Here is a 27709-nt window from a genome sequence, read left to right on the forward strand (position 1 = left end):
TTTGCAAGCTAAAAACCATGTATCTTTAAATTTATACAATGGTATTGTCTTACAGATCTCATCTATTTCTTTTTCTTTTAATATTTGTTTATTTGGCTGCTCTGGGTCTTAGTTGCTGCATGCAGGATCTTCGTTGCGGCACGCGGGATCTATTAGTTGCGTCATGCAGGATCTTTAATTGCAGCATGCGAACTCTTAGTTGCGGCATGTGGGATCTAGTTCCCTGACCAGGGACCGAACCCGGGCCCCCTGCATTGGGAGTGCAGAGTCTTAGCCACTGGACCACCAGGGAAGTCCCTAGATCTCATCTATTTCTTTTTCTTACTTGAGAATGTGTTTTTAAGATCTTTCCACAGTGCAATTGCTTTTAATTCCAGAATAGCATGCATTTTATTTATCCATTTCACCACTGATGAACAGCTAGGTTGCTCCAACTCCTTGTTTTCCCAAACAAAGCTCCAGTGAGCAAGCTTATTCAGTTACCATCATGGATCTGCGCAAGAGTACATCTACATTCTATACAAAGGAATGGGAGTTCCATTTCGTAGGGAATATGTGTAATTTCACTTAGGACACCACAATTTTTGTCCACAATAGCTGCACCCATCTAAATCCCTGCTGGTAGTCCATGAGTCCTCATGTCTTCACAAACACTTGATATTTTATGACAATAAAATGACGACAAGGTGTATCGCTATTTTACTTTGCATTTTTCTGATTACCAGAGAGGTTGTGCATCTCTTCTTGTTCTTGTTTGGCCAGTTACAATTCTGTTTCGGTGACTTGTATTTTCATATAATTCATCCATTTTCCTATCTCCCCTGCCTTTTTTTTGTTGATTTGCATTATTTCCCTGTATATTGTAGATATTAATCCTTTGACTCTAGTTTTTGATGTTGCAAAAATCTCCCACTGAGCCACTCGTATTAATTTTACATGTGATCTCTTTCATTCTAAAAAGGTCTTTAGTGTTGATGTAAACAAGTAGTAACATCTCTCAACTGGACAATAATTAATTTTTTATATAATTGGAAAAATCCATTTACCAGGAGAAAATCATGTAGAAAGTGTATGATGTTGAGATTGCAAAGTGAAGAAGTTCAGCACATGTTTCCTTGAACTAATTTTGAACTACCTTCAGGTTTTTGTGAAAATCAAACACCTTGTCTGGATACAAACACTACTCTAAAGCACAGTGAGTAAAATACCCAAATTTCCGTCGTATTGGCTTTGACAAAGAGCAGAAGTCTATTTAAGAATCATGTTAAGCTGTTTAAAAAAATCTATTCTTTGATTTGTAGATACATTTATTTTGTATATAAATATTTTTTTTTTTCGGTACGCGGGCCTCTCACTGTTGTGGCCTCTCCCGTTGCGGAGCACAGGCTCCTGACGCGCAGGCTCAGCGGCCATGGCTCACGGGCCCAGCCGCTCCGCGGCATGTGGGATCCTCCCGGACCGGGGCACGAACCCGTGTCCCCTGCATCGGCAGGCGGACTCTCAACCACTGCGGCACCAGGGAAACCCATATTTTGTATATAAATTTTATACACAATGTTTATGACTCGTATTACACAATAATAGAAATTAGTAGATGTGATTTTTGGTAGGTTTTTAATAGATCTTTATCAGATTAAGGGGTTCCTTTTTCTTTTCTTTTTTTTCTTTTTGGCTGCGTTGGGTCTTCGTTGCTGTGCATGGGCTTTCTCTATTTGCGGCAAGTGGGGGACTACTCTTCTTTGCAGTGCGCAGGCTCTAGGTGTGTGGACTTCAGTAGTTGCAGCACGCGGGCTGAGTAGTTGCGGCACGAGGGCCCTAGAGCATGCGGGCTTCAGTAGTTGCGGTGCGTGGGCTCAGTAGTTGTGCATGGGCTCAGTAGTTGTGGCACATGGGCTTAGTTGCTCTGCGGCGTGTGGGATCTTCCTGGACCAGGGATCGAGTCTGTGTCCCCTGCATTGGCAGGCAGATTCTTAACCATTGCGCCACCAGGGAAGTCCCCCTTTTTCTTTCCCTTCTATGTTTTGTGGTGGATTTCTACTGTTACTATAATATTATATTTCTCTTTATTTCTAACAATGCTTTTTAAATTAAATTCCACTTTACATATTGCTATCACTACCCAAATTTTAATTTGATTACTATTAATCTGGTTAATTTCTCTTAGATCCTTATTTTAAACCTTTATGTGTGATTTGATTTTAGGAGTTTATTTTATAAATTAAAGATAGCAGATTTGGGTTTTGCTTTTAATCCAGTGTGATAGTCTATGTCTTTTATTGGGTGAATTTAACTCATTTAAATTTATTTTTATTATTTTGTATTTGGACATTTCTTTTTTATTTTTTGGAGGTCACCCATCAACTTTTTTTTTTTTTTGCGGTATGCAGGCCTCTCACTGTTGTGGCCTCTCCCATTGTAGAGCACAGGCTCCGGATGCGCAGGCTCAGTGGCCGTGGCTCACGGGCCCAGCTGCTCTGCGGCATGTGGGATCCTCCCTGACCGGGACACGAACCCGTGTCCCCTGCACCGGCAGGCGGACTCTCAACCACTGCGCCACCAGGGAAGCCCCCCATCAACTTTTAAAAACATATTTAAGTATAAATTTTTGTAAGCAAAAGTTATTCAGTTTTACTTATCCTCCTTCCTAAGGCAAAGATTTTAACATGCTGTAACTATGCCTTGAACAGCCCCCACCATTTTATTGTTGTTTTGAGATTTAGTTTCACTCATGTTTATAAAAAATGATTACTTTTTAAGTCATTAATTAAACTCACTGACACTTTTTAAGTCATTAATTAAACTTACTGACATATTTTATCAACTTATTTGTTCACTGTTATTTCACACATCTTAAGCATTCCCTCTGCACTCACTTCTCTTCTTGCCAAAGTATATACTTTAATATTTCTTTCAGGAAGGGTCTGTGAGTCATAAATTCAGCCTATGTAAATCTGAAAATATTTTTATTTTTCCCTCACTCTTAAATACGAATTTATATGCACATAAATTTCTAGCTTGAATATATTACTCCATTGTATTCTTGCAAGTATTGTTAATGAGAAGCCTACTCTCTTTCTAATTGTATCTATTTCTATTTGGTAGCTTTTAAGATATTTTCTCTTTATCCTTGCTGTTCATTTCCACTACAGTGTACCTAAAGGTGGTATAATTTTATTTGTCCTGCTCGGTTTCAAAATGAACTTTGTTCTGAAGATTCAAGTCTTTCTTCAGTTATGGCAAGTTTTCATCAATATTTCCTTAAATATTGCTTCTTCAACTTCCCTCTCTTATTTTTTCTTTTTCTCATGGCACTTGCATTATGCTTATGTATTTCTCAATCCTTCTACGTTATAACTTATCTTTTATATTTGGTATCAGGATCTGTGTGCTAGATTCTGGATGAATTATTCAAGACTGTTTTCTAGTTCACAAAGTCTCTATTCAAATGTGTCTAGATTTCAGTTTATCGTATCTTTTGAGGAACTATCCTATCCTATTTTTAATTCCAGTAACTATATTTTTCATTCTAAGTTTTCTCTACGGTTCCTTTCATATGTACTGACTCTTTTTTAAGTCTGCTTTGTTTCATAATTTCCTGTTTAGTTTATGAAAATTTATTTTTTAACCTGTCATCTTAGGCATACTTATGAGCAAATCTTTTTTAAGCTGTTTTCTTATTTCAGTTTCATTTTGAGTGAATTTGTGTTTTGATCGATGGTTTTGTCAACTGTCTCTCATAGCATACGGTTTATTCACTTTCTTTGGAATTTTAGTTTCCAAGATCGTTTTGAGACTTTGAGAGGAAATTCTTTCTCTCCTCTTGATGCTTTCCAGCAGGTTTTTAGTCCTTCTGCCTTTGGGCTGATGATATAGAACTAGGAGTTATTTGGAGGTTCCGGGGTTGGGGGCGGTCTCAGTCTTGTGACGGACAATATCAGGGGCATCTCAAATCCAGTCAGAATTAGCCTGTGGGCATCTTGGCTCCATTCTGGTATGAAGGCTGCCTGCGTCCTCTCTTCCCTCACAGGCCCACCTATGAACTGCTGCTGCTAAACCACAGCCCCAGGTGGCGGTGAACAGCAGGTCTTTACAGCTGCCTTCACCCTTTACTATCTTTTCCTTCGGCCTCTCTAGGCAAACAGGAGGAGACAACACTTGAATCCTATTTCAAAAAGGTGGCTGAACTTTGTGCTACCCCACTGCCTGAGTAATGTTCAGCATGTACAGCGGGGCTTCAACAGAGAAGCAGACAGTCTATCCAGATAGAGAACTTTAGGAGTCACGCTTTTAAAGCCCAAGAAGGAATTTTACTTAAAAATGAATCTAACTGGTTTTATGTTGGGTTATTTGGCTACAGATGACATGGAGAGATTTTAACCATAACTGCTTTTCTTTGGGGGATATATCAAGGACTCGGTAAATGAACCTACTTTAAAGAATGTTGGAACATGAGAAAATATTCCAAGGACCAAACGAAGGAACCAGAGCAGAGGAAGGGGGCACAGAGAGAGAAAGAGAATCTAGGAGATGGAAAAAAGGAAGCAGAAAGAAAAGCAAGGTAGAGAGACAGGGACAGGAGGAGAGGAAGGGAAGAGACAGAGGCAGAGATAGATGAGGCAGGGTTGCGGGGAGAAAGAGTCAAAGGGAAGAGGAAGAGAGAAATACAGGCAGTGTAAGAGAGCCAAAGGCAGACAGAAAAGGAAACGGCTAGCAAAAAATATCCTGAATACGTTGAAGGGATTCCATTTTCTTGCTTTTAAAAAAGAAAACATAGCCACAACCATAGGAGGAAATGTACCCTATTTGCTGAGTCTGTTGAGGGGATAACCCAGAACAGCAGAAGTAGTGAAGATGACTGATCTTCCCGTCAAGACCCCCTCCAAGCCTGAGACAGAAGGCTGCTCTCCACTAGCTGTTGCCAGGCACAGCCAAGGAGCACTCCCACTGCCTCTGGTCACTTCTTACAGCCAGGCTGATCTGATGGTCTCTTCAATAACACATTCATCCGCAGCCTTATTAGTTTTCGTCCTGAGTAACATTAATTGCCCTCCGGCTGAGAGCATGTGTGAGGCATTGATTGATGACATTGCACTGTTTTCCGCTTCAGCAGCAGCCACATAGGTCTTGGCTGACGCACACACCCCTCCCCGCATGGCAGGTGGGGTGATTCCAGGACCAGTGACTGCAGGGAAAGTGAGCCCTCATCAGCAAACTAGTAGTTGGGTTAATAGAATGAACCGCAAGAGATTAACCCCATCCCAGTGACTGATCTTCCTTTGAAACCCCAGGGTCAGCTATCAGCATGAGGCCAAATATTTGCTTTTCTCCAGGAGTGCTTCCATTTATCCAAACCTGTCTTTGCTTGGGTTTCCCCAGAAGCAGAATCTGAGCAAAGCATATGAGAGCAAGTAGTTTATTTGGGAGGTGCAGATAGCACTGGTAGGAGAGTGGGGAAATGTGAAAAGGGAGAGAAGGCAGCTGACAAAGCATGCATTATCAAGCCAGCTTCCACTGTGGACAACTAGAGCTTAATCCTACAGGAAAACTCGGAGAAATGGTATAAAACCCATGCCCCAGGTTACTTAACTGAAGGGGCACGAGAGCTGGGGTTTTTTTTTTTTTTTTGGCTGCGTTGGGTCTTCGTTGCTGCGCGTGGGCTTTCTCTAGTTGTGGCGAGCAGGGGCTACTCTTTGTTGTGTTGCGTGGGCTTCTCATTGCGGTGGCTTCTCTTGTTGCGGAGTACAGGCTCTAGGTGCGCGGGCTTCGGTAGTTGGCACACGGGCTCAGTAGTTGCGGCACACGGGCTTAGTTGCTCCATGGCATGTGGGATCTTCCCAGACCAGGGCTGTCCCAGACCAGGGCTCAAACCCGTGTCCCCTGCACTGGCAGGCGGATTCTTAACCACTGCGCCACCAGGGAGACCCAGCTAGGGTATTTATACGCTAACTCTTGTCAGCCATTGGCTACTACTGGATGGCATTCTGTCCAGGAAATTCCATCCTGTCCTATGTATGAGCAGAGTGGCCTTCCACCTAAGGCGATGTTGGCACTGGCAGGTGGAAGGTAGCTGGAGTAGACTAGGTGGTAAGGCCTGAGGGATGTGCGGGGCTCCTACAACACTTGCCCAAAGCCTTCGTGGACACTTAGAGGCTTCCTAAGCTCCTCAGAGAAAAGCTGCCCATTTCTGAAGTTTTATAACATAGGCTCATCTACAGGCAGTGTAGCAATGATTCCTATGGTCATATGTTTTTATCAAATTCACACACGCAAGCTGTTTTAACCACAGTTGGTCAAGGTCACTATCTTTTTCCGCTCTGGAATCTTCCCTCACACTTCCCGTGTATTAGGTGGTTTCTCTGATCCTCCCCTTCGAAAAAGCACAGTAAACTAATCAACAGTCATTCTAAACTAGTTTTAATGAAAAACATCATCACTGTTTGGACTTTGGAGTTATGGTCTATTGGGACTGCTTTAAAACAGGCCCCCATGGGAGAGGTAATGATTAGCGATAGTTAAATAATTATTCACTGTGGCTCTTTGGTGTCCCTGTGAACCAGAGCACTTTTGGGGAGGGCTGGTTTTGATAGTCACGACTACTTCTGGTTCAAGAACTAGTGGTAAATGTAAAGTGACGAGAGGAGCTGTCTGATTCTTTAAGGAAGCAAACTACTAAGCTTAGGGAAACACTTTGGGAAAATCCAAATACAATTTATCATCACTAAGATTTGGAAATTTACGAAGCCACTTGTAGCACCTGACAGGTTTTTATTCATCCCTGAGCTAACATGGGCCCTGTAATTTGATAATATTTGCCCATTCAAGTACCAGTATCCATGAAAAACCCCATGTATGATACAGACACATATGTATTTGAGTGTATATGATGTACCCATGTAACTACGTAAGTATACATGACATCTATGTAAAACTCTCCAAAAATAAAAATTGAAATATTAGGAATAGTCAACATCATTCTGTTTCCAAATACAGACTAAGAGTATAGGGAGTCACTACCATTTGTTGAAAGCTTACCGTGGGCCAAGCACTATGGAAGCCCTTTAAATCCACAAAAGCCCACAAAGTAGGTTCAGTTATTATTGTCTCTGTTATTCAGATAAAGAAACTAAAGCACAAAATGTTAAGGAACTTTCCCAAGATCAATTTGTAAGTGATGGAGCTAAGATTTAAAATCGGGTATTTCTGACTCCAGAACCTGATTTTTAACTACCACATGGTAGCTTTAAGTATAAATAGCCTGTTGGGACTTCCCTGGTGGTCCAGTGATAAAGAATCCGCCTTCCAATGCAGGGGACGCAGGTTCGATCCCTGGTGGGGGAACTAAGATCCCACATGCCATGGAGCAACTAAGCCTGAGCACCTCAACGAGAGAGCCCGCATGCTGCAAACTACAGAGCCCACGCACTCTGAAGCCTGCGCGCCACAACTAGAGAGAGAAAACCCACACGCCACAACTAGAGAGAAGCCCGCGTGCTGCAACAAAAGATCCCACATGCCTCAACGAAGATCCTGTGTGCCACAACTAAGACCCGACACAGCCAAAAAATAAAATAAATAAATAAAGTATAGAAAGCCTGTCAAAAGGACAAGGTCTTGGCAAAACTGCCTAGAGCCTTGGGCCTGTAACTGTTCAAGAGTCTGCAGGAAATTGACATTTGTACGTATAGGCTGGGGCAAAGGTTAGGGGACAGATAACATTTTCTCCTTGTGTAAACGCTAGGGGGCATTCCAGGAGTCAATCTCACTCTGCCTTTCTCCTATACTTTTTTTCTGTTAAGGTGATCACGCCAGGGCTCATCTAACTGTCCTCCAGCTTCCGTGAGCTTTAGCTTCTGGCAAGGATGTCTATGCGCTCAGACCCGCTAAAGATTGGTACCTCATACTTCTCCCCTGGGCATATTTGTCTAGAACAGACACATAGTCTATACAAGGTTTCTCTGTGAGGTAGACAAGTTTTATTTGTTTGTTTCTGCCTCTACTAGCAAAGAGCTCAGGTTAAAAATGATTGAGATGCAAGAAGTCTCATTAAGTGGTATGTAACTGACTTTTGGTACTGACCTTTATGCAGATTATACACAAGGTGCAATTCTTCTTGGTCTTCATGTTGTCTTAGCAATTCCACTCAATTTCTTTATACTTCTGTTAACGTCCTCTAGCTAAAGACCATCAGAAACACACCTAGAGTCAAAGTTGGTTTTATTGATTTATTACAATGAGAGTGAATGTACACATTGGGGAACCATAGAGCATCTCAATAAGAGGGAGTTCAAAAGGATTTATTATAGTGTTTGGACTTGTAGTAGGTGACTTGGGGCAAAGTTCAGGAAATAGGGCTTTATTCTGGGTTAGGTGCTGTCAAGAAATGGGGATAATTCTATAACTGGGTACTTTAATAATTCTTTTTTTTTTTTTTAATTTATTTGACCGTGCTGGGTCTTAGTTGCAGCACTTGGGATCTTCGTTGCGGTGTGCGGGATCTTTTAGCTGCGGCATGCAGGATCTAGTTCCCTGACCAGGGATCGAACCTGGGCCCCCTGCATTGGGAGCATGGAGTCTTAACCGCTGGACCACCAGGGAAGTCCCAATAAATCTTATCTAAAGGAGGGGAGACTAGGGTGAGCCTTTAGCTGTAGCTGGTGAAGCAGTGGCAATCACTTATATGAGCCAAGATAAGGGGATGTTTGATCATTTTTGTTGTTTGAACACTGTTCACGCTTTCGTCTGTTTTCAGACATGATTGCAGGGTGGTCTTGTTTTTATCTTGATCCATCATGGGCTTATGTGATGCTGGTGTCTGTGAGACGGCTTATGTTCACCAGGGGAGCGCTGGGGCCCGGCTACGAGCAACGCCAAGGCTTAGCTGACAGTTCTGGGCCAACTTCTGCCAGTAGGGGCGCCTTACTCTTTCTCAGTTTTCTTATCCTTAAGCTGGTATTTCTGAGTCTCATCTTTTGGATGAACTCACCTCTCCTGTATGTAGACCTCATAGGGAAAGACAAAATACCACAAAGATGCTAACAATGGGCCTTAGGCCTTCCAAAAGATCTTTCCACATTGCAGCAGAAAATACTGATACCATGTTTTCCTTTCCTTAGTTTTCCATTTCCTCATAAAATAGAAATAATTCCATCTGGAGCCATACCTAGAACAGACCAGGAGATGATGTGCCAAGGCCTGTGGTCTAATTAAAATAGATTAAGGAATGAGAAGTAAGGATCAATGTAAGCTAAAAGTTGAAATGCAACAGTTTAACGGTCACACGATGGCACGTACTAACAATAATCGGTAAGGAAAGCTCAGATTAATCTGTGTCATAGCAGTGATTGTAGCTAAGTGGTTGGGGAGAATGCAGAAGACTGCTTACGACAGTTCTCAGAGTTTGCATTCTGGCTTTGGAAGCCCTTTATGACTTGCCTCTCCCTTGGATAGTAGAGGGAACCCTCCTCCTTCTCTTAACTTTATCCCCCCTATAGCCACACAGACTGGTTTCCTTTGAGCCAAAAGCTTCCAGATGCCCTTCTGTGCTGGAGAATAAAGTGTCTGACCCAGCCACTCTTGATTTATGTTCCCTGGGCTGCTAATAATAACAGTTGCTATCTTGATACTCTCAAATAGATACTGAAGCTGTTTGCCAGTGGGATTTGTGTTTGTGTTTCCGACAATACAATTTTTCTCCCTGCACTGTTCATATCCTCTGTAGAGTTTTCCCTGCATTAAAAATATTTGCTAGAGTTGAGACTTGTTAGCTTGTTCTGATTTCTGTTACCCCATATTGATTTGCAAGTTCTACAACTTCATATAAATGAAATGATGCAATGCAGTATGTGTTCTTTGCGTCTGCTTTCACTTATAATATTTGTGAGACTCATCCACGTTATTGCTGGTAGTAATTTTTTTTTTTTTTTGCTGAGTGGTATTCTCTTGTATGAATATACCACAATTTGCTTATCTCATTTGTTGATGGGTATTTGAGTTATTTCTAATTGAAGGCTATTATAGTTAAAGTTGTTACAAGCATTCTTGTACACGGCTTTTTTTATGGATATATGTTTTCATTTTTCTTAAGTAAATACCTAGAAGCCGAGATTTTGGGTCATAGGGTGGGTAAATGTTTAAATTTATAAGAAACTGACAAATAGATTTCCAAAATGATTGTACTATTTTACACTCCAACCAGCAGTGAGACTTCTCGTTGCTTCACATCCTCACCAACATTTTTTGTTGTTAGTTGTTGAACTTTTAGCCCTTCTAGTGGGTTTTATAGCACTTTAAAGTTTTCTGATTGTCCACATCAATAAGAATGCTGGATTCAATTTTTACCTGTGTTTTGCTTATATTTTTATGTTTTTCAATTCTTACGTTTTATGAGTGAAATTAGAAAAGGTACAACTTTTTTCTTTAAAATTGTACAAAAAATACTAACCATAAAAGAAAAGATTGATAAACTGGACTTCAGTAAAATTAAGAACTTCTATTTATCAAAAGACACCTTTAAGATAATAAAAAGGCAAGATAGGAAGACATTTTATGTATACAAAAGATGACTCATATCCAGAATATATAAAGAACTCCTACAAATCAATACAAAAAAGACAAGTGACTAAATTTAGAAATGGGCAAGAGATTTCAACAGGCATTTTACACAGAGAATATTCAAATGGTCCATTAGCACATGAAAACATGCACAATTTCTTTAGGCAAACTTAGACCACAATAAGATATTACTAAACAATGAGTAGAATACCCAAAATTAATAAGATTGATAATACCAAGTGGTGGCAAGGATGTGGAGCAATTGAACTTTCATATGCGTTTTTGGTGGGAGTGTAAATTGGCAAAGTCATTTTGAAACACTGACAGTATCTACTTAAGCTAAACATGCATGTATTGTATGAGCCAGCAAGTCAACACCTAGGTATAGAACCAAGAAAAATGAGTACATGTGTCTTCCAAAGACATGTGCACATTTGATCATAGTATCCTTATTCATAAAAGTCCAAACAGAGACAACTTGAATGGCTATCAGTAGGAGAAAGATATATAAATTGTGTTATATTCAAAAAGAGATGGAACTATGACAGCACACAATGATACAGATGGCTCTCACAGACTTAATGATGAGTGAAAGAAGCCAGACCCAAAATAGTACATTCTATATAATTTCTTTTGTATGAATTCCATGCATAGGCAAAGATCATTACTACTGATAGCTGTCAGAATACTTGTTGTCTCTGGGGAGAGGTATTGACTGGGAAGGTGTTTAAGACAGCCTTCCATGATGCTGGAAATGTTCTATATCTTGACCAGGGTCATAAAAATTCATCAAGCTGTACACTTATGATTAGTGCACTTTATTGAATGTATGTTATACTTCAATATCTTTAAAAAACTTCTCATTGCGGTGTCTCCTCTTTGTTGCGGAGCATAGGCTCTAGGGCGCCCCGGCTCAGTAGTTGTGACTTGCAGGCTCTAGAGCTCAGGCTCAGTAGTTGTGGCGCACGGGCTTTGTTGCCCTGCGGCATGTGGGATCTTCCTGGACCAGGGCTCGAACCCGTGTCCCCTGCATTGGCAGGTGGATTCTTAACCACTGTGCCACTAGGGAAGTCCCATGGAACAAAATCTTATTGGAGTAGCAAGAAGCCCTTTGGAGAGACTAAAATGCCGACAAGGGATTATGACTTATAAATTACAGTAATACTCATATTTAGACACTCAACCATAGTGTCAACATGAGACTGTGTATAAGTTGCAGTGTTCCATAGAGGAAAGGCTAAAAGCAAGATAAATTCCGCATGTATAATGAAATTTCAAAATAGATTTTTTAAATGTAAATTTTCTTGTCACTAGGGCAGCTAATTCTGCTCTTAGAGTGTTCACTCAGGTTTACCATGTGAATCCTTCCTTTGGAGTAAATGTGACACTAAGCAAATCAGTTTCTATACATAACTGATAAGCTCAGGTATTTGTGCAGAATAATGTAAGGTCTAATGATGAAATATTCATTAGCTGGGGACAAACTTGAGAAATATCTTCTACTTTGACTTCTGACAGTTGACTCGTGGCACTTTTTTCCTTGAGATGTCTGACTGGAGAACACAGTATTGGTGTATCATTGTCTGGGGGGCAAAAATTCAAAAGTGAATTGTCTCCTGTGGGAATCACATCCATATCCTAGGCTTTCCAAATGGAATAGCCAGTCATTGAGGTCTCAATTCTGCTGACTCTCCCGTGGACACAATGAGTGAGCCCTCTTATAGCCAATCTAATGCATAGAAGCAAGGCTGCCGCTCAGCAGGAGAGAAAAATGGACTTTGTCAGCTGCTGACCTTAAACACTTGGACTAAACATTTTTTTGCAAAAATGTCCAAAGGTGGAGGATTTTGTAGGAAAAAACACTGTATCACAGTACCCCCCAAGACATCCCTCAAAGTCACAAAAGGAATATGTCAAGTAATTGAGGGCTTCTCCCTAGACTGGTCATCACCACTTACTGTGAAATGAGTAAGTCTGATTTTATAATATGTTTGCTTTCAGTAGATTTTAAAATTATTTTAATTCATAGCCTTTGTTGTTTTGATGGTGGGTTTTCAAGAGATGTTTGAAGAAAGTTTCATTTGAGGACCTTTTGGGGTATTGGGGTAAAGTAACACCTGTTACACAATGTCAAACAGTGAATGGCCGGGAGTTCCCTGGCAGTCCAGTGGATAGCACTCGGCGCTTTCAGTGTCGCGGCCCTGAGCGTTCAGTCCCTGGTCGGGGAACTAAGATCCCACGAGCCAAAAAAACCACCAGAAAACAAAAACAACACCGAAAAAACCCTCCCAGTGAATGGCTTTTAAAAGTTTTTAATAAAACTTATTTCTGCTATGCAGTGTTAAGCTTATAAGTGCGGGGTGCAGGGGGATTCATATTAACCATCTGGCTGTCTAAAGGGAATGTTTCGTCAAATGGGAACGTGACACTAAAGTTTGAAGCAGACTTACACTTCGGTCCACAGTCTCAAAGGTACATGAACTATCACTTCTTTACATATACACTTTTTGTATTTCAACTAAACTTCTGACTCCAAATTCCCATTACAACAGGCTAATGGATTACTAAGTCTGCACTTCCCCATCTTCTCCATAATGTTATCAGGCTTTTTATTTCTTGGGACATAATATTGACTGGAGGCAGGGGGTGAGGAGGGTTTAGAATGACCATCTGATCTTCAGTCATGGTCCTTGAAGGCTCCCTCAGTCAGCCCCTACCTCTGAGAGTATTACCATTGGGACAGGGACATCATATTCTACTTTCATCTGTAAGATGCACCGTTGAGCCAGTCACCTTTGGGGTCTTGCCAACCAACAGGAAAGCCAGGAAGTAGTTTGTAGATCCAAGATATTCCGAGATCCTTGGATTCTTTCTCATCCCATTTCCCAACCCCAGGGAAATTAATTTCTAGTCCAGGAGGGAGAAGAATCTGTCTTCCTTCTGCTTTTCTGAAGCTCTGAATATACCTGAAAATGAATGAATGTATGAAGAAGTGAATAATGTTTCATAGGCCCCATTTCCTAGTTAGTCTGTCTTGTACCACAGGGCAAGTTCACTCTGTCATCTCTGCTGTTCTGTGACCTTAATCTAAACCTTATAGAAGTCTTCTAATTATTACCAAATTCAGCATTTTGTGCCAGGAGTTGTGAGGATCACAAAAGAAGCAACCTCATTGTTGCCCCCAAGGAGCCTCTTGTCTAGTTAGAGACAGGGCTTATATCCACACACATTAGAGAGCAGTATGAGGCAAAGAGAAAAGGAACATTCTGCTTGTTAGGGGAGAGCCAAGCAAAAGGCGGTCACTTGCAGACTACAGTAGATGGAGAACACTATGAGGAAACAAAGGATCTGGACCACAGATGTCTTTGGTAGGTGGAAAGGAGAGAGGAGAAAAAACATTTGGTAAAAAAAAAAAAGAAAATCATTTCTCTTGCTATATCTTAGCTCCGTTACAGGTCCTACCCCAAAATTGAAAAGATACTCAATAATACCTCGTTAATTGATTGATTAAGGTATAAAGGTCTTTAAAGCTAGAGTGAGGAAACATGGACTCCATTCGCAGCTTTGCCACTAACTAGCTGTGTGATGTTAGGCAAGTCACATAGCTTTTCTTGGCATCAGTTTTCTCAATCAGAAAATGAGGAGACTGGATTTTAAAATACTCAATTCTCTTTGAGCTCCAAAAGCATATAATTAATTATCATTCAACCTAAGGAATCAAGTTGCAAAAGATTTTCTGGAAGAAATGAAGCCTGGGGACTTCACTGGTGGCGCAGTGGATGAGACTCTGTGCTCCCAATGCAGGGGGCCCGGGTTCAATCCCTGGTCGGAGAACTGGGTCCCTCGTGAATGCTGCAACTAAGAGTTCACATGCCACAACTAACGAGCCGGGGCTCCACAACTAATAGCCGGTGCTCCACAACTAAAGAGCCCACCTGCCACAACTGAGACCCAGTGCAACCAAATCAATCAATCAATATTTTTTTGAAAATAAAAGAAATCCTGTTATAAAAAAAAGAAAGAAATGAAGCCTGAAGGGATTTTAAAAAGAAAAATATCAGCGAGCAAAGATGGAAAAAGAATTAATGAATCTTCATTTAATAATAAGGGTAACACATTAATGAAATTACATTGTAAGCCAGAACTTGTATTTTCAGCAAAAGTAAGGAAACGTAAAAACATGTTGCTTCCTAACTGGAGAGGAGACTGTGTGGGTGAGGCACTCTCCATTATCGCTCCAGAGTAAATATGTTCTCAGTGATGTGAATTTTCTGCTGTGACTTCCGCTCCAAGCTAGAAGTCAACAGGGACTTAGCAAAAGTTTCAATTTAGCTAAAATCAGTTGGAAAGTTTAAAATCAATCGTAAGTCTTAGTTACTGAAATCAATTAAAACCTTCTCACAGAGTGTAATTTAGATAGTTCTCTGCTCAATATACCTTTTGGGGGGGAGGGGCCGGGTCAGAATGCCATAGTTTGAAAAATCCATCAATAGAATAAATATTTGAGCTCATTTTTCTTATCGTTCAGATTCCTATTTTACTGTAGAGCCTAAGGACACAGACTGTGTATTTGTACTCCTCCCTAGATTTTTATCTCATTGTGCACTGTTTTTTATCAATGAGAAGAAAGACAAAGGCTAAGAAGGGAGTGGAAGCACTCTGAACCTATCAGAGTTGATCCTTGGATCTTGTCCTCCATATGTAAGGTGTTAGAAACACTAGAGGATCGGTGTGCAATCACTTATGGTGAGCCTGTCTTTACCCTCCACACCTTCCAGGAAGCTTGTCATAAAAAGATGATCAGAAACAATAAGATTGTCTTTCTCAGGAATTTACACTGGGAGATATGGAATGCATCAGTTGTTTGCAACGTTGACTTAAAAAAAAAATGCACAACATGAGAGTTGTGAGTTAAGTTTTATTTGGGGCAAAAGGAGGACTATAGCCCAGGAGGCAGCAACTCAGCTCTGAGAAACTGCTCCAGAGAGACAGGGGGGAAGGTCAGAATATATGTGATTTTGGTGAAGGGAGAGTACATGCAATCAAGCACACATTTTTTGCAGAAGGTTTCTTCTAGTCTCATGAAGCAGACGTCACAATGAAGGGTTTTACTGCTTTTCTAGATATGAGGAGATATAAGAATTGGGCTCATAAAATCGGTTCCTGAAAATATCTAACTATCTGAAGACTTGTTCTGCCAGTTTTTCCCAGAGCACAGAGTGCTTCATTTCTGCTCTCCACCCTGAACTCCTTTCAAGGGGTGTTGGAAGTCAGCGGCTGCAACAAGCAGCGCATGATTTAATCCTTGTAGAGGCAGATGGCAAGTGCCAATTCGTAGCTGACAGAAGAATGCATACAGGGAATGTCAGAAGGTAGGATCCGGATCATGAGGGACCATGGCAAATTCAAATAGTGAGAAAGTAGAAACTGTGTAATAAAAGGTGTGCGGAGGGGAAGACAGAAGGCAGAGGAGAACGGAGCAGACTCTCAGAGCAATGCAAAAATGCCATGACTAAGGCTCCTCAGTCTAAAAGGAATAAGTTCCCAGAATCACCTGTCACCTCCCATTTCAGTTCAGACCACCTGGGTCCTAACTACAGATGACCACTTTCCCTGCAAGACCCTACTCCTTGAAACCAAAAAGCCTTAATCAACACAGTAAAAATATTAAATGCCCTTACTTATATTCAACAAATAAATCCTGGAAGTAGGATATACTTAGTAACATCTTTTGAACTCTGATGGCAGCTCAGTCCAATCACCTCATTTTACAAATCAGAATAATGAGGGCCAAACAGCAAAACAATGTAGGCAGTGCCATAGTGCTGGTTACTGTCACCCGGCGGAAATCTAAGTCTCCTATGATGGCAGCTTCTAAAATGACTCCCAGGGATCCTCACCCCCTGGTATTCATGCCGTTGTGTGATTCCCTTCTTGAGTGTGAGCTAGACTTAGTGACTTGCTCCTAGTGAATAGAATGCGGCAAAAGTGATGCAGTGTCACTGCAGTGATTAGGTTATAAAGGACTGTGACTTCCATCTAGCTTTTACTCTCTCCCTGGCTCTTCTTGCTCGCTCACTTTGATGAAGCCAGTGGTCATGTTGTGAACTGCCCTATGGAGAGGCCTGCATGGCAAGGAAATGAGGGCTGCCTCTGGTCAAGGGCCATGCAGGAGCTGAGGCCCTCAGTCCAACAGCCCACCAAGAACTGAATCCTACCCACAACTGTGAGTGAATTTAGAAGCCAGCAAGCCTTGAGATGACTTCACTCTCAGCCAGTACTTTGTTTTTGACCTTGTGAGAGATTCTGAGCCAGAAGACCCAGCTAAGCCATGCCTGTATTCCTGACTCACAGAAATTATGGGGTAACAAATATTTGTTTTATGAAGCTGCTTAGTTTCGGGGTAATTTGTTAGGCAGCACTAGATAGTTAATACACCCCAGTGCCCAGATCAGTGCTTTTTGCTGATGCCTGCAGAGTCAACAGTAGCCATGCTTGCCTCCAGCTGAATGAAAGCTATGCCTGTGATTAATCTATGATCCTAACACCAAGTGATTTCACTGCTGACCGTGGCATGGAAACAATATTAAAATGACAGTGCATCAGGTAAAGCTCAGGTGTGAGATTAAAACAAACAGAAACAAAATAGAGTTGCTGTTTCTAAAGTGACTGCAGATTTCTGTGATCTGGAGGCACAGACTCAAATTATCTACAGCTGCCCCTTAAACATTTCATCAGTAAATGCATAGCAACAATCTTGTTCCTGGTGATGTTCACAGTGAAAACAAACACTTGATTGATTTTTCCCTCCAATAGAATGAATTATCCATGTTCTTTGTCAAGGTGGGCAAACATGTGTGCATGTGGTATGGGGAATATGCACATCTTTCTTGTGCAGTAGAGAGAGTTATGGAAAACTAAGATTTGAATTGCATTTGCAGAGACTTTGATAGCTAACAGCACCACAGTATAAATTAACTGAATGAAAATTGCTCAGGGAGAATAATTGTATCATTCTTTATTCATCCATCTATTCATTCAGTTATTCCCTTGCTTATTCAACAAATACTTATTATGCATCTACTATGTATCAGGCAATATTCAAAGGTCCAGGAGATCAAACTATGAATAAGATAAATTCCCTGGTCTCTTTTCACTGGATGCCAGTAGCAACCCTCTCCTCACTCCCACAGTTGAGATAACCAAAAATGTCTTCACACATTGCCAAGTGTCCCCTGAAGGTCAAAACCACGCCCCCGTTAAGAATCACTGAACTAGAGTTCTTGGGGCCAAGGAAAAATCAACTGACATCCCAAGTATTTAAACATTTCACAGAATAAACTTACAAGAAAAAAGAGCTCTTTTGCTGTACACCAGAAAGTAACACAACATTGAAAATCAACTATACTTCAATAAAATAAAATTTTTTTAAATGAAAAAAAAAAAGCTCTTAGCTCTTGGGATCTCATTTCAAATATATCAATATTACCCTTTTGTGGTATTGTTAATATAGGAAGGTCCAGATTTTATAGAATAAATAAATCTTTAAGCAAGTTTAGAGTTGGTTGTGACCTCAGGTATGTAAAAATTATGAAGCGTTAGACCAAAGCTGCACGGCTGTCTCAGTCTACTCAAAACTTCCCACGCCAACCTCAGCTTGCTCAGCGTACTGCACCAGAAACTCTTAATGCCTGTAAATGCATGTGCCCTTGTGATATCTGTCTCCTTTTGCTTTATGAAAATTGATCTTTTCTTGGTGGCAAACTTCCAAATATTCTAATGCGTTAATGTGCTATTCACCGATCTAATACGGAGATTTATCTTCAGAGATATGCTCCCGAGTCTTCACTACTAATTTTCTTTCTGTTTTGATTTAACCTATGTCATTGATAACTTTTCTTTTCCTTGAATACCTCTATTCTGGAAGTTCTCAATCTTGACTTTGTAGGAGCCCAGTTACATCCAGTTAGAAGGGGGCATGGGACTGGAGGAAGGCAAAAATGACCAAATAAAGCTAATTCAATTCCCCTTTGTTTATATTATAGGGAGGAAAAATAATTTTCCTTCTACCCTTCTAGCTTCTTGGCCGAGGCCTTCTGTAATAAAAGACAGATTAACGAGAAAAAACAAACAGAACTTTAATAACATATATGCCTCCTGTATTACATGGGAGAGACCCAGGGAAACTGAGTAACTCCTGCAATGGCCCAAACCACCACCACCTTCAATACCTTTCTTTTGTCAGCTAAAGACCAAAGAAAGATGTTGGGGGGCGGGGAGAGCGGCAGTTATGGAAGGTGACCAGGAAAAGCACAGTAAACAAGGTTATGGTTGTTATGCAGACTTAAGTCAGTGCCTTCTCCATTGGTAAGTTTCTAGAGATTTAGTCATACTCCTGGGGAGATGTAAATGTCTTCCTGGGGAGATGTAAATGTCTCTCACAAAAGAGTAACTTTCACTTGGTTTTTAGAGCTTCTCCTGTGTCTGCAATTTCTTAAAAACATCCAGCTCAAGATAATCCTTAAACCAAAGAGCCATATTTAAAGGTGTTATATTCTGCTCCCCTTCAATATGAACATAATTTTTTTAAAGGTGAAGATTTAAAATTCTCATGTCAAATGCTGGCAGTTTTCTTCTTCAGAAAACTTGGGAGTTACTAACTCTACACATAAAAAGTATAATTTAAAAACTTAAGGAAAATTTGGCATTTAAAAAAATCTGTGAACACTTATTTAATGTGGACTCTGTATAAGACCCTAAGATAGGTAGTGGGGATACAAATATGAGAAGACAGACCGCTGAGTTCGGTGTAAAACGTGGCAAAGGAGAAAACAAATGGCCTAGAAGAGCGTCCCAATGAACCTGGCACACCCTTCCTTCCACACTTGAGCCTTTTGGTATTAGGCAGTGGGCTTCAAGGCAAGACCAAGCCTGGGGAACTGGTCTTTAATGGTTGTCTTGATGGAATCTCAAGAAACTTCAAAACTTGTAAGAAGCTGGAAACCTCTTTGGATCATATACTCATTAGCAAGGTTATTTCTTCTTTAAATCCAGGACTTTTAAGTATATCTATTCCTTCATTAATTAATTCCCTGAAAATCCCTGCTGCTAAGTGAAAAGCCATTAAAATTTTAAAATCTTTAATTCTTTTAATTTTTTTAAAAAAGTATTTATTTATTTTTAAATTTTTTATTTTTGGCTGTGTTAGGTCTTTGTTGCTGTGCGAGCTTTCTCTAGTTGCGGCTAGCCGGGGCTACTCTTCGTTGCAGTACGTGGGTTTCTTACTGCGGTGGCTTCTCCTATTGTAGAGCACAGGCTCTAGGTGCGCGGGCTTCAGTAGTTGTGGCACGCGGGCTTAGTAGTTGTGGCTTGTGAGTTCTAGAGTGCAGGCTCAGTAGTTGTGGCGTACAGGCTTAGTTGCTTCGTGGCATGTGGGATCTTCCCAGACCAGGGCTGGAACCCGTGTCCCCTGCACTGGCAGGCGGATTCTTAACCACTGTGCTACCAGGGAAGTCCCACTTCTTTTAATTTTAATGAGAATTATAATGCCTTCCATCCCAATCCAAGATACCCAAACACAATTTCACAAATGGAAATATATGTCAATTCAATAACAAAAACAACTTTATATAACAAAAACAATTTGAAAGTAAAACTATGCAATTTGTATGTAATATATTATAAAATGAAGATTTATTCATATCTGTTCTCAATGACATTTTCTCACTATAAACACTATAATGCCAAATAAAATCAGTGGGTACAATTTTGTCTGAAATTGTAATGCTGAAAATTTACTTCGAATGGAGTTTTCATTTATTGGTGTTTTGGTTTTTGAAAAATCATAATTCTGAAAAAGAAAAGAAAAGAAAGAAATTGTCTGAATGGTGGTGTAACTAAAGAAAGGCCATTATGGTGAAAAGTCTTAACTGACCAGTCATTTATGTGCCAGAAGCCTGTACATTATCTTCCCCATTTATGATCACATAGGTGCTACATCACTACCTCTAGGATGTAATGTAAGAGGACACAAATCTTCAGATCTTGGCAGCCATCCGTGGGGGAGGGGGCCACATCTGCATTGTGATGACTGAGGTGAATTTGACCTTGCCCTCCACACTTTATCTGTTACCTACTGCTCAATAACAACCAAATCAATTAAAAGGTTAACTCCGTAACTATATTTGGCCTCCTATAGAGTCTTCACAGGTATGATTAAAAAATCATCATAGGTAATCATCCCATCCAGCAAATCAAGATAATTCAAGTTCATGCCTAAGATAATTTTTCATAGGAAGTTCAGACACCAGGTAAAAAGTGATCAGTTTTGAGTTGCAAATGTCAAAGTAACTTGAAAATAGACTCAAGGGACAGCTTCCTTCCGTGATAGATACTGCTATTACCTAAGAATTACCCCAGACACATTTTGTAACAGTTATTGTTCCTCCTCTTCTTTCTTCTTCATCAGCTCTCTTCTCTTTACTGGGTGCATTCTATAAATGCACATAGTGCAAAGTATTTGACAGTTAGAGGACCTGCAGTTTTCCAGGCTTTGCCAATGAATCCAAAATCTCATCAATTATAAGTTGCACCATTATTTATTTAACACTAAGAAAGAAAAAATGGTTCAAATTAAGTTATGACATAGTGCTTCCTAATTACTTTGAAATTTTATTGTATAATTTTTGAAAGAAATTTTTAGACTTAGATTTTAAATATAGATTTTAAGAATGCTTTGCTCTTTTGCATACATCAAAAGGGACGTATGAACGAAATGAACTGATTTAATTCCTAGGGATTTTTCAAATTTATTGCCAAACTTTTTTTTTAATTGAAATACAGTTGATTTACAATGTTGTGTTAGTTTCAGGTATACAGCAAAGTGATTCAGTTATACATACATATACTGTTTTTTTTTTTGGCTGCGTTGGGTCTTCGCTGCTGTGCGCAGGCTTTCTCTAGTTGCAGCGAGCGGGGGCTACTCTTTGTTGTGGCGCGCGGGCTTCTCACTGTGGTGGCTTCTCTTGTTGCAGAGCACGGGCTCTAGACGTGCGGGCTTCAGTAGTTGTGGCACACGGGCTCAGTAGTTGTGGCTCATGGACTCCAGAGTGCAGGCTCAGTAGTTGTGGCACACGGGCTTAGTTGCTCCACGGCATGTGGGATCTTCCTGGACCAGGGCTTGAACCCGTGTCCCCTGCATTGGCAGGCGGATTCTTAACCACTGCTCCACCAGGGAAGTCCCATGGATATACTTTTTCATAGTCTTTTCCATTATGGTTTATTACAAGATATTGATTATAGTTCCCTGTGCTACACAGTAGATCCTTGTTGTTTATCTATTTTATATATAGTAGTGTGTATCTGTTAATCCCAAACTCCTAATTTATCCCTCCCTCCCCCCTCTTTCCCTTTGGTAACCATAAGTTTGTTTTCAATGTCTTTGAGTCTATTTCTGTTTTGTAAATGAGTTCATTTGTATCATTTTTTTAGACTCCACATGAGTGATATCATATGATATTTGTCTTTCTCTGTCTGACTTACTTCCCTTAGTATGATAATCTCTAGGTCCATCCATGTTGCTGTAAGTGGTATTATTTCATTCTTTTTTATGGCTGAGTAATATTCCATTGTATATATATGTGCCACATCTTCTTTATCCATTCCTCTGTCGATGGACATTTAGGTTGCTTCCATGTCCTGGCTATTGTAAATAGTGCTGCTATGAACATTGGGGTGCATGTCTCTTTTGTTGAACTCTTTTGAGTTAATTTTCAACACAGCATTTCCATGTCTATGTTTTGTTTTTATATCTGTGTTATACCATAGAATACATATGATCTTGTCTTACGTGCCATTGAGAGCTTTAGTAATACAGCATTTCTTAAGATGATACTTCACTATTATCCTCGACATTTTCTTTCAAGCTGCCAGTTTGGAAGAAAATTCTGCAAATGCAGATGTTGGTACAGTCTTGCTTGGGAGATATAGGTAAAGCTTTCTGCATAAATGTGAATAACAAAACGTAACAGAATTTCATCTACCTATGATTATCTTCCTTTCCTATATCCCATAAAGCACATGGCCATTGCATTGAAAGAAAATGTGAAATTGTCATCACTCTTTCAATGACAGCTATTTGTTTCCCCGATATCAAACTTACACCCTGGTGCTGTTTCTTGGTCAATCTGCATTCACAGTATCTTAATGTCTCAATACGAAATCATAGAATAATCTATGGAAGATACTTTAAATGCCAGTTAAATTTAACATGTGTGGTAATAACAGTGTATATAAGTCAACTGAAATGACAACAACATAAACACAGTGATGGAGCTGGTGCCATAAATAACATGACAATGACCACCTACCTGGCTGCCAATACTTGTAAGATACAACCAACCATTAGAAACACCTCAACTGCAAAAATGTTAAAATGGGGAGGTGGGAGTGCATCGGAATTGATTAAATATGTAGATTGCAAATAAAATCAAGAATGTGTTTAGATTATTTCATTGAAGCCTCAGCTCCAGTGTTTACCATTCCCTCTCTGTAGGGTCTCTAATGATTGCAAAATGAGAATGAAGAGAAAAATCTAGGGATTCTACCTACATTTTGCATAATTTAGATAAAACTATTCAATGTGCTTGTGTTTGCTAAGAACTGCTGCCTCTGTCAGCAAGGATTTAAATCCAACTCAGTCCTAAGTGTGGTTTAGGGAGCTTGATTTGAAGAGAAACATCTCACTTCAGAACTGTTTTCTCCTGGTTCCCTTCCTTTATTACAAAAGCACATCAAGGGAACCCTTCTTGCAGAGAAAACCCTTGAAATATTACTTAATAACATCTGAAATGACTCAAAACGATTCTTTAGGATTATGTGCATTTTAATAGGGAATTCCAAAAGTGAGAATGAAGCTTTCAGTACCCAGAAGAATTAATTTCTCAAAACGGATATGTATGCGGTGATGTTTTTGTTGGGAGAGATTTTCTAGCACACCTCATCCTTCTGCCTGCTCATGAGGATGGTCCAGCTGCCTAACAAGCATGAGGGTATGAGCTACAAATGCCCTCAGTGAGTAGTCTCACCAGGGTCAGTCCCTTGGACTGCACCACCAGGGAAGTCCCTGTGAAAGCATTTTAATGAATGTCCTTGGAAGGAAAATAAATAACTATAGTATTAGTCGAAGGGAGGGTTAACAGTGTGCTTAAAAAAAAAAAAAAGATAAAACCCACTGAAAAACTAACTCAAAACCCCCTGTATGGCAGAATGGCGATGACTTGGGAGAAGAAGTAGCAGCAGCAGTACAAAGTCCAAAGTGATAGCAGATGTAGAGCAGCTGACTTTGAGGGTGAGGTTTCAGGGCAGACATAGAAATGATAATAAGATCTTCTAACATAGCTCCAGTTACAAGTTAGGGGGCAGCTCTACTACTAAGGGCACTGTGAGAAGCCTGGCCAAACTCTTCAGTCCTCTGATAGCGATGGCCAGCAGCTGTGGTGAAATCAGTGCTCACTTTCGAAATACCATGCTCTGGGACTTCCCTGGTGGTGCAGTGGTTAAGAATCCGCCTGCCAGTGCAGGGGACATGGGTTCGAGCCCTGGTTCGGGAAGAGCCCACATGCCGCAGAGCAACTAAGCCCGTGTGCCACAACTACTGAGCCTGCACTCTAGAGCCCACGTGCCACAACTACTGAGCCCATGTGCCACAACTACTGAAGCCCGCGCACCTAGAGCCCGTGCTGCGCAACAAGAGAAGCCACTGCAATGAGAAGCCCGTGCACCGCAACAAAGAGTAGCCCCTGCTCGCGGCAACTAGAGAAAGCCCACATGCAGCAATGAAGACCCAACGCAGCCAAAAATAAATAATTTTTTTTTAAAAAGTCCCATTAAAAAAAAAAAAAGAAAGAAATACCATACTCAAATTTCTACCGGGTATCCTTGAAAGGGATTCGTATCTCTATAGTAAAGCTATTTATAAAGTATTTATAAAATAATAAATAAATATAAAAGAATATTTGTAAAATAATTTCAGTTGACCAAAGAATGTTAATGCCTGCTGATGGTTCTTTGTGGTGTAATGAAAGTAATATCAACACAACAATAAATGCAAGAAAGGACAGAGTTCTTCACTGTTAGTCAGTTATATATGAGGGTGTGATGTGTGCTCTGACCCCAAACAGGAGAAGAAGATTGGAACATAAAATTAACTTATGATAGTTACAGCCCTACAAGCAGAGGCTATGTTTTGATTATATTTTCTCTCTTCACCCATAAATTCACTCTTTGAGCTATAGCCAGTTCACATACAAGACAATCTTCTTCTGATTAGTTTTTACTTTGTTCCCCCAAAGCTACATCAAAAAGCTACCAAGTTAGAAGAGGAAGCCAGGCCTAATGGCCTAATAGCTTCACACTGAAGGAGCTACATGGATTCCAAAAGCTAAGAAAAGCAATCCTGGGTTTAGGTTTTTTTCTTTTAGAGATCAGATTCAAAATCCAGTAAGATTCTTCATGATGTTATTTCTATTCTGCTATGTACCTAAAATGGTGACTCAGTCTGTAGCCCATTAGACAACACCTGAGCTAAACCTTCAGAGCAATCAGAAAATGGCCCCAAAGTTTGAATAACAATCATTTAAAAGTATATATCGAGCTCCCCTTATAATCTAGGCACAGACACAAGGGACATGGAAGAAAACAAGATGTGTTAGTAATTTTTTTAATATAATAAATCGCTTCAAAAATCTCAACAGCTTGCCACAATGAACACTTGTTTTATACTCGTGGGTTTCAAAGTTGGCTGTCATTTCAGTGATCACGGCTCAGGTAGGCCGGACTCCACACAGTGCTCCTGTCTGCTCCACATTGTAGGATTCAGTCTGAGAAAGCAATGACTCTCTGGGCCGTGCTCTTCTCATGGAGGGTAGCAACTCAAAGAGCCAATTACTGATTTATTGCTCTCAACTCCAACTTCACCCTTCAGTACCTGCTTTGCAGTAGTAGACCGGACTCTTTCGTCATTTGTCCTGTACAGTAAGCTTTGTCAGTGGAGGGAGACTTTCAGGAGGAAGGGGGCTTCTTTTCCTGCATCCAGTGTGCTTTTACTTTTTCTTGCATAGTACATGTGTGTAGAAACATCTAGTAGGGCTCTGTCCCAGCTCTGTGCTCAGAGTGCACCATCACTCAGTGATTACACAACCTGGCACAGGGACCTACATGGCATGACTCTCCTAATGTGGACACTCGTATACTCTAGGCCTCATGCTGGCAGTGGTGCCCCAGCTCTCTCTGCATACCCACTTGTGAGCCTTGGCTCACTTGTACCCCTGAGGGTGTTTCCTTCAGCCTTCTCAACACAGACACCACGTATCACTGGCTTTGTACCACCTTGCTAGTGAGTGGGCTCCAGATACGCTGACTCACTCTGTGCTCCTGCCCATCACTCTCAGCTCACCTGTGCCCCAGAGAGTTGTTTCCTGATACCTGGTGATTGTGGCCCAGCTCTGGCCAGGGCAACCCAGCAAACATCTCCACCATCCAAAGGGCTGCAGCCATACCCTCTCCACTGAGATCTAAACCTCTCCTTGGGAAGCAGCCTTATTCCAAGTTTGTCCTTCCTTGAGGTACTCTTTCTTATCCCTGGGGTATCATTTAGAGTTCCCATTATGTCTATGATGTCTATCATGGTTTAATAATTCATTATACTAAACTTTCCCTATTCAAATCATTATTTTTCCTGATTGGATCCAGACTGACATACTGTGCTTTTTAATGCTTCAGTTCAGAACTGGTACGTTATCATTTCTGTCCACATTTCATTGGTCAAATCAAATCATACGGCCAAACGCAAGTTAATGAGGCAGGGATATGGTCTCCACTTACTTCAGTGGGAGCTACTGCAAGGTTGCGTGGCCACAGGCATGGGTGTGTAATTCTATTACAGGGAGTTACCAAGGGATTAGAAACAATAATCCAACGTGCCATTTGGAACCTGCTTAATGGAGCTTATTGGGGAAGGAAGATATTAAGAAATTCCTGGGAAAATAAGAGCTATGAAAGGAGAATATAGAACACTGGGGGAGAATGTAATCTGTAGCATCATAGCAGTTCATATCTCAGTTCAGCTTCTTTAGCCTCAGCTGCAAGCTTGGGTCTTCACCATGCGTGTGATGCAGAGTCAGATTGTGAGTGGGGTTTAAATGTAGAATTTGAAGTTTACCTACTCTGGCTTTCTTTTTTCTAGGCCTTCCTGGACTTTCCAACAGCCATGGCCTCCCTGAATTCTGTCCTTTGGTTGCCCAGGTCAGAAAGAAAGCAGGTAAAGACAGCACCACACTGTGATTACAGCCTGTCATTTTGCCATCTGCAAAAATTGGGAACTCGCAATGTGTCAGTCATTCCTTCCAAATTTGAATGTCCTTGCAAAATCTGCCTATCTTGCTTTCTTATGCAGAGCTTTCATCTAGTTGATTTTTGTAATTTGTCCAGAATTTATGGTTGTTATCCACAAGAGATGGCGTCTGTTAGGAGTTTATGCCAACATATGAGAAATGAAACTTCAGCACTAGATATTCAGATATGAATTTAAAAAGTCACTTGTCTCAAAGAGCTTAAGTCTAATAGAGTAAGCCTACAGATAAACAAATAACTTATAACACAAGATTATGAAGTGCAACATTGGACATATAGTCAAGGTATAAGGCTGACCAAAAGAGAAAAAGAAATCAAGAACGCTTTGGAGGGAGGACATCTGATCTGATCAGGAGTCAGGAAGAGCCATGGGGAATAGCAAGTTTGTGCAGAGTTAGAGTGCAGAAGGCAGGACTGGGAGCGGCAGAAGGGATCCAGACCATGACCTGACATTTATATAGCGTGTCCCACATTTCAAATTACAATCATATCCATTATCTCATCTGATGTTTAATGAATCCAGTGAAGTCAGACTGTCGTGCCAATAGAAATATTTTCCATTTTCTTGAAATGAATCCAAGCTTAGATCATTTCTACTCAAAGTAGAACAAGATTTTAAAACTGTCTTTTATGTGAGAAAAAGAATGTACATATTAACCCCATGTGGGAATTGAGAAGAATAATATTCTATCCATTCAAATTGCTTCTAAATGTTAATCAAATGTGACATTGGCTCCCAAGATACGTG

The 27709-nt window shown here is 40.5% G+C and overlaps 1 protein-coding gene across 1 annotated transcript in view; it reads left to right on the forward strand.

Annotated features, from left to right (window-relative positions):
* The window catches only part of LOC307180822 (uncharacterized protein), a 63802-nt gene that overhangs the window by 9932 nt on the left and 26161 nt on the right, over positions 1 to 27709 (forward strand). Inside the window, exon 2 of the mRNA XM_079911334.1 lies at positions 26795 to 26869. Within this exon, the coding sequence (XP_079767460.1) occupies positions 26795 to 26869 (75 nt within the window). The remainder of the gene's footprint in view (positions 1 to 26794; positions 26870 to 27709) is intronic.

Source organism: Stenella coeruleoalba, assembly GCF_951394435.1.
Source record: "Stenella coeruleoalba genome assembly, chromosome: X".
Lineage (NCBI taxonomy): Eukaryota > Metazoa > Chordata > Mammalia > Artiodactyla > Delphinidae > Stenella > Stenella coeruleoalba.